Genomic DNA, 8,122 nt, shown 5'->3' on the forward strand with positions numbered 1-8,122 from the left:
ACGCAACACACTAATGTATTTGTATTAGTAAGAACCAGCAAGGGGAAAGTACCATTCGGGAATACAATAATGACCCTGAATATGACTCTTACTTGAACTTTTCAAACTCTTTTACACTCTAACTAGCATACACCCAATTACATAGCTAATTGACGAAGTAACATATGCATCGATCGCTTTAGTTTAGAGTGAGACACCCATTTCCGTTCTGTCTTACAGCTACCAAAACTGTATTAACAATATCTGCGCCTATGAAATGAGTAAGGGTATTTAAACGCAAAGTCAACTTCGGCAGAGAATAAATACTAGATCGGACATTTGGTAATAATAAATACGGGATATACCGGCAGTGACTAGAAATGCCCCAGGCAGTTATTCCTGCTCTGTCTGTTGCATTGTCAGTAACGTGTAAAACTAAGGCTGGCGTACATCCAGGCACGATTTAGGAGAATGTTTATATAAAGCGTAGCGTCACGAAGCTGATGTTTAAGTTTGGTCTGTGTCACTCCATCAGTTTGGCAAGGTTTATTTAAAACGTGATAAATGCTATTTACGTTCCAATACACTGCGCAAACTAAATGCAACGTAACCAGTTCGGTGAAAAGTACGGGAAAGAAGGTGCAATTTACTTTTTATGTATAAAGTCAAGAATGACTTATTTAAAGTGCATGGTTTACATAGTTCTGTGTTGAAAATGGTCCTGGCAGAATAACAGCCAATAAAACGGATATATATAGATACACGTATGATACAGCAACTTTTGTGTGTTTTGTGCTTTTTTAAAAAGTTTTTTTTTGTGTGTTCATTTGTTAAAATGTCTAGGATTCGATGCGTTTACCATTCGTGTGACATCTTCGGGGAAAATAGCGGGCAGTGACGGTCTAGGGGCGTCGTAGAACTCTTTTCCGGGTGATGCAAGAAGACTATCGCGAGAGCTGTCTATCGATGGCCTCGGGGAATCGTAATATGGTAGTTCTTCGTCTGGCATTGGACTTGTAGCGCCGCTATGAAGTAAACTGCGACTTTCTGATTCCTCTTGTTGATTCTGTATCGCCTTGTCTGCTAGTTTTTGAAGCCTGTTTCTTACGTTTGAAATATCTTCACCAGATGCGTAAGCGCACTGTATAAATATATCGGGGACTGACGGGCGTGGTTTGTTGTATGAATCATCTTCGTTTTGATTCGAGATCGTGGTCGCGGACTTGGCTGGTATAGTTGGCGGTAATTTTTGCTTTCTCCGAAACCGAACCGGGTTGCTTTGCGCGGTTGGTTCAGGTTTATCCAGTAAGTCTGGAAGCGATGAGGTTACGTTGGTAATTCCTGGACTAGGCACGGCTTTGTTTTGTTTCAAATGACGTGCAATGTCCTCCTGAATAAATGAAATTACATTATCAGCTTAAACCAGTACGCAGGTGCAGTTTATTAGGTAATACGGTTTGGAAACTATTAGGGTGGGGGGGAGATGGGACACCTTTAGCACATTATATCCAAATATCCTGACCGCGTTTTAGACAATTAACAACAATCTATGGGAGTTGTGAGAATATTTTTTTTTTAATTTTTAAATGTTCTTTGTTTGCTACCAAGTTAGACGAGAAAATAAAATAAAAAGGTGTCCCATCTTTCCCCACCCCACTACACCATATAGTATACTATGTTTATTGTTTATATATATAAACTATGTTTGTAAGACTAACCTGCGATGCGGAGTTTACGCTCACGTATCGTTTATTTGGTAAAGTAGCATCAAGCCTTTCATTGGAATTCAGACATAAGTAACCATCAGTACCAACTAATGGAATATCGAGTTCGGATCCTTTTGAATTATCTTTGGCGACTTGGAGTTGGTTTTTCTTTTTCGCTTTGTTCCGAGGCGTGCTGTAAGCATCTGAATGGGATGTTTCAGATAACTCTGCTCTGTGGATTTCTTCGTTTGAAACATAGTAATCCTTTGGTAGGTTGGTCACTTGTAGCTTAGCAGTTGAGCCGTCTTCGTCTTCAGCGACCGTAGCGTAAGCTGGTGCGACCAAATCAGCGTCAGATAAAGAACCGACCGATTCGTATCTGTTATCATCTGCCGGTGGTGGCAACGGTGGTCGATCGTTATGGAAAGTAGGTGGCGGTGGGAATTCCATTGGAGATTCAGGCAGTGGCCTGGTGCTCAAGTTAGGCTTGCTAGCGCCTTTGTTTGGTTGGTTTGGTAGGGCAAACTGGGCACGCGGGGGCGCTGGAAATGCGCGGCATTCGAACGGTATGTATTTATCATCGAGTTGACTTAATCTTTGCTGTTTCTTGTCCATCTGTCATAAAAATCATCATTTTTAATGTAGAAAACCATCAACCTATTACAGTAATGAAGTATTTTAGAGAGCAAAACTTTTAACTTAAATATACGATGTAAACAATTGTAGAAATGAACGCAAAATAACATTACCTCTGTCATTGGCAGGAGATGCGTTTTCGCCATTGGTTGTTTCTCGTTCGGTTCCATAATCTCATTCTTTTGATTTGGCCTCGTTGACTCGTTCCGTTTCACTTTTTGCGAAGTTACCACTTTCTCGTACATCTGGTTGTTAATAGAAGAAACGCCATCACCCGGAGCTACCACGCATGGATTATATAATACACTGCTACTTACTGAACCTCTCGCGCCAGGCTGTGTTAGCCCCTGTTTAAAATGCATTGGTTAAATAAATAGTAAATTCTGTTTAAAATAACAAGACCCCCGGTAAAATAAAACGTGCGTTTCCTAATTTAATTTTCAACACTGAATATATAGTAGGTTGGGATAAGATGATGTATATTTTTATTCTTTTTTTTATCTTCGCATGTGGTACTTAAGATTTTACCGAATTATTTATATACTCGTATCCTCACAACTCTAAACGAGTTTTGTTAATGTTAACACACGGTTGGAAAAATAGGATATAATGTGCTGGTGGTATCCACGTTACCCCACAATACTATAGAACATATAGACTAACATTTATAGTCTTTTTGGAACTTTATAAACGCTAACATGTATCCTGTTTAAAATGTAGGTGTTCATAAATGCTATCTAATTATTGAGGCGACAACGTAGGGCAGTTTGTAGTTGCTGTGTATATGTAACATGTAGTTGATACAACTGAAGCTTTTACTTCGCGTCATCACAACAGCAAGTGACGCTGTACGTATAACTGAGGGGTTATTAGTTCAACATTACGTCATATACCATTGATTATTACCTTAGTCGATTCTCTTCTGTTTCGTTTCCTTCTCCGCTGACGAGTTAGCAAAGTACCCGCTATTATTAATGCTAGAATAACGAACACGCCAGCAATACCGATGCCGATAAATTTGTACATGGACGATTTATTGTCGGTTGCTTCTGTAGGAACTTCTACGCTTCCTTCTCCATAGTTTTCACTACTGGTGTCAACGTCACCACCGTTGCCCGCACTTCGTGTGTCGGGTACTGGTACATTAGAATTCAATTATTTGAATGAATGAACGTTTACTTATTTACTCGTGGCGGTGCAATGACAGTCGTTATAAAACGTGTGTTTTGTTTCATACACCCTGTGTCCGCTAACGTTGTGAGTGATTTTTTTGGTGAGAGGAGGTGGGGATTTTTTATTTTCATGCACAGCTGATAATTTAGGCCAAACACTAGTGACACTGGGTTTATTTGTCTTTTGACAAGCGGAATTATAAACCCGCAGCTCTAAACGGGAGTTGTTGATTGTCAGGAAATATGGGATTATGAGCTAACGGTGTCCGTCTATATACCCCACTTTACCATATAGCCTACAGAATGCAATTTAAATACATACCTTTGAGTATGGACAAGCTTTCAAGTGGTACAGTGCTGTAGATGATCTGAAACTTGGCGTATCTAAAAGTAATGTTGACGCTTGAGTGTCTTGTCTGTACTTTATACCTTGCGTCGTGGGAATGGCCAGGCTGGTTACAAATTATCCTTGTGCCATTAGGAAGCAATGTCTCTTCGTTTAAATCTAAAGATAGGTGTTCGATTAGCAACTTATAAATTCAATAATAATTACCGAAAAGTTACATACATGGTAACGCGTAAATGGACACGAGGAATGCGAAAGAGAATAAAACGTAACCGTTACAACTACCAAACTATATATAATTGGGCTTAGGGGAGATGGGACACCTTTAGCTTATAAAATCCAAATATCCTGATCGTGTTTTAAACAATTAACCATCGTCTATAAAAGTCGTGAGGATACGGTTTTATAATTCCTTGAATGTTTTTTGTTTACTACCAAATGGGAAGAAGAACAGAACGAAAAGGTGTCCCATCTTCCCCCACTCACTATATCAGAACGTTTTACAGCGGGATAAGTTGTAGCGCAAATATGTTGCAAATTTAGAAGAAAATAACTTGTTATTCCATCAATTTAAAAGGGGCGATTTCAAAAAATAGATAAACTGAAATATCGTTGAGTATAAAAATCAAGAGATATAAAATAAGAGAGAAAGTTATTCACGTAACATGTTTTATGGTGCAAAATGCTCAGTCACATAAGAGGTGTAATTGATTACTTCCGCTCTAACCAGAATACATTGAGTTATAATGTACATCCTGTTACAACACGTGGTGTATGTTGCGTGTGTTTTGCATGTGTTGTTAAAATGTATTAGTCATATGCTAACTCGGAGGCGTCAATTTACTGTTACGTCATAATAGCAACGCAAAATGTTTTGATGCATGGTCTACGCAATCAGTGTATGACGACACAATGGTGACCGGATGACAAATATGATGTCATAATAGAAAAGCAACGCTTTGCAAAACAACAAATGGACAGTCAACAACAGAATACAAGGAACCCATACTACCGTTTGACTATAATTAATACACAACGTGAGCTAAAAATGGAACCGCTAGTAAACAAGACGCCCCGCAAGATAAATGCTTAATGATATTAATACTAAGAAATGTTTGTGAGAAATTGCACTGACCAAAATAAGGTTATACGACCAATTAATTGCGCTAATATGAATGAATGAATAAATGAATGAATGGCGCTTATTTATTCTCGCATGTCGGGGTAACGACAGTTGTTATAACACCGAGGCATTTTTAATTGACATTTTGCTCGCTTACGAGTTACCACTTATGGGTCTCGGTGTTTTTCTACTATAAGAATGCGTGAATAGGTCTCCTTTTTCAATGTTTCAGTGTTTAATATTACCCAATATTCATTATAGGCCTATTTTTTTCTTGAATGTGCTTGTAGAGTTCGTAACCCTAAAATTGACACGTAGGCTATATACACTATTTCCTCATCATGGTAAAGTCGGTCAAAAAGTACCCATGACAAACAACAATATACGTAAAATTTACAAGCCTGGTCAGCAGGTTTAAAAGTACAAAAGGGAAAATTTTGACTGTTATATATACACAGTTTGATTCGCCATAAAACAAACATACTTTTTTTTAAACTATACTTCCTTTTATCCAAAGGGGCTTCAGGTCTAAAATTACCGTCACTATATACACAACAATGAACGTATCGGTTGTTTTTATGTGGAAAAGGAAAGTTTCGAATGAGAAATTCCTACTTTGGATTAAACTCAACTAAAATTTGAAAGACACGTTATAATAGTTGACATAACCTTCTAAATACCTATAGTCTGTTGTATAAAGTAACACTCAGCGGTACCTCGTACTATAAATTTCCTTTATCAAGAAAGTACTTAAATATAATAGGGTGGGGAAGATGGGACAACCTTTCATTCAATTTTCTCGTCTCGTTCGTTATAGTAAACAAAGAACATTCAAAATATAAAATTGTATCCTCATGACTCCCGTGAATCGTTGCTTAAAACATGATCATGATATTTGGATTTTATGTGCTAATGGTATCCCATCTTCTCCCATCTTATACTATATACCCATTCTTTAGCATTACATCTAAGGTATTACTTCCCTAAATTCCTAAAAAGTCATGTTACCACAATTACCTGTACTTTTCACAGTTATATAGCCTCTTCTGCACCCTTTTCCACTTCCACGCTTTACATCAACATTAATTAGTTCAAAAGCGATTCCTGTATCTCGTGTTCCAGCAACCAGGTTGATCCACTGGACTCTTTGATTGTAACTTACTCTCAGTTTTCCAACATTACGATCGGCAATTACTGTTCCAGCAATAACTGTAAAGTAAAAGTATCGTTTCTAATCCGCTGACGTGTATAGCTTATACTATATAGTAAGGTGGGAGAAGACGGGACACCTTTGGCCCGCATAATATCGTGAGGATCGGCTTTGTAATTCTTTAAATGTTTCTTTGTTTACTACCAAATGGGATGAGAAAATAGAAAGAAAGGGTGTCCTGTCTTCTCCCATCCTACTATATAGCAAACGTATTTAAACAGTAAACAAAAATTTTCTTTTTCCCGGCTGTTAAAATTGATTATTAAAAGTATAGTACTGTGGGGAATGATGGAAACTGTTAGCACATAACATCCCATTTTGTTATTTTAAACGGGTTATTGTACCCCAGCGTACTATAGATCAAAACAGACCTAAGTATGTTTTTATAATGCCCAAAATATGGCATAACTTAGACACAGTAAAATACAGACTGTTATACTGCCTGTAATTCCAACCAGCTGAATTGTATGCGATATTTAACTACACTGTCACATTCAAAAAGTTTCTAAAACAGGTGTAAGACCACTTTGAAAACTTTACTTACGTGCTGTTACTTTAAATTGAAATGCCCGGCCTAGCAACCCGTTGCAGTGAAATATTTCTAACGTGTTGGAGGCCGATACAAGCGGGTAGGATATAACGCGGTTGGTGCAAAACTTACGGTAACCACCAACACCAGGATTCAGTCCAATTTCAACGAATGGTTCCCTGAGTTATATAAGGTAAAACTTAACGATTGTAAATAAAAAATAGTAGGTTGGGGGTAAAATGAGACAACTTTTCGTTCTATTTTCTCGTCCCATTTGGCCGTTATTAAGAAACATTTGACGGATTATAAAACCGCATCCTTACCGTTGTTATTTGTTTAAAACACGATCAGAATAGTTGAATATTATATGCTAAAGGTGTCCCATCTTTCCCTACCCTACTGTATGTTGTAAAAATGCTTTATGCCTTTTAAAGGCTCTTCGCAAAAAACGTTTTTTTTTTGTATAATAAACAGTTTTATCAAACAGTTTATCAAGTTATATTTAAAGAGATTTATTTAACGTTTTTTTGGGGGTACCTTTCGGACTTAAAATAAATGTACAATCATAAACGGTAAACTTACGTTTGGGTTCCCTGGCAAGCGTTCCCACTTATATTAAACTGGTCAACTTCGATCTGCACTGTTAGATAGTTTCCTGCTGTTGTTCTAAACACCCATTTTGCGGAGTGAGGGTAATAGACTTGAGATGTGCCTACACCCCCTGTTACGGTGACTGTTTCACCGGATTGTAATAAAGTCTCTGGCATCTCGTATGTAGGGGTAGAACAGCGGGATGCAAATGAAACACCGAAACATATCGTTAGGCAAGTCAGAAATAAAACGACTTCTTTTTTTCTTTTTGACATTTTTTCTTCGTCGTGTTTAGCTGATTAATTTCTTTTCATGTTGTTTATAGTTAACAGTCGATATCTAAATAAAGCAAAGAAAATTATTATAAACACAAACTGAACAGAATATATGTTCCTTGGGCAACAAGAAACGTTAAACAAGTTGAGTTTATATATAGTAATTTAAGGGAAGGTGGGACACCACAAAGAACATTCAAAGCATTATAAAACCGTATCCTCACGACCCCCATAGATCTATGATAATTGTTTAAAACACGATCAGGATATTTAGGCATTATGGGCTAAAGGTGTCCCATCTTCCCCACCCTACTGTTCGTCCAATTCACACCTTATGACTATATACGCAATAGATCATATCCTATGATATGGAAAAACCCTGGGTTTTCTAATGCGTAGTAATACTAAAGTGATGCTTCATACATTTACAACAGTAACCGGAAGAATAATGATCACCGGATGTGACGTCATGACTCATTCTTATACCGGTCACGTGTCAACGTGACAGCCTCTCTCCCGCAAGGTTAAACGTTTATATACTTCATCTCGCTTGGT

General features: G+C 37.7%; 1 protein-coding gene across 2 annotated transcripts; it reads right to left on the bottom strand.

The window, feature by feature from the left end:
- Positions 1 to 506: 506 nt before the first annotated feature.
- LOC100177018 (protein Shroom-like) lies at positions 507 to 7,652 on the bottom strand. 2 transcript variants are annotated; one of them, XM_026840334.1, is made up of 10 exons: positions 7,284 to 7,652; positions 6,717 to 6,880; positions 5,980 to 6,171; positions 3,816 to 3,998; positions 3,228 to 3,457; positions 2,639 to 2,668; positions 2,435 to 2,566; positions 1,698 to 2,300; positions 824 to 1,369; positions 507 to 619 (listed from the first exon to the last, which is right to left on the bottom strand). In XM_026840334.1, the coding sequence occupies exons 1-10, from the start codon at positions 7,565 to 7,567 to the stop codon at positions 575 to 577; spliced, it is 2,409 nt and encodes an 802-aa protein (XP_026696135.1). In that variant the 5' UTR covers positions 7,568 to 7,652; the 3' UTR covers positions 507 to 574. The 2 variants fall into 2 exon arrangements, with proteins under 2 accessions (XP_026696135.1, XP_018672794.1); XM_018817249.2 differs by having other exon boundaries at positions 511 to 1,369; positions 2,435 to 2,668.
- Positions 7,653 to 8,122: the final 470 nt, after the last annotated feature.

The sequence above is a fragment of the Ciona intestinalis genome, unplaced genomic scaffold, assembly GCF_000224145.3.
Source record: "Ciona intestinalis unplaced genomic scaffold, KH HT001196.1, whole genome shotgun sequence".
Lineage (NCBI taxonomy): Eukaryota > Metazoa > Chordata > Ascidiacea > Phlebobranchia > Cionidae > Ciona > Ciona intestinalis.

Excerpts from the sequence above, each read along its gene's own strand:
- LOC100177018 (XM_018817249.2), bottom strand. The coding sequence starts at position 7,567 with ATGTCAAAAAGAAAAAAAGAAGTCGTTTTATTTCTGACTTGCCTAACG. Across the intron at positions 6,172-6,716 it reads TCAATTTAAAGTAACAGCAC|TTATTGCTGGAACAGTAATT; the intron begins GTAAGTAAAGTT and ends TTTACTTTACAG. Across the intron at positions 3,999-5,979 it reads TATAACTGTGAAAAGTACAG|ATTTAAACGAAGAGACATTG; the intron begins GTAATTGTGGTA and ends ACCTATCTTTAG.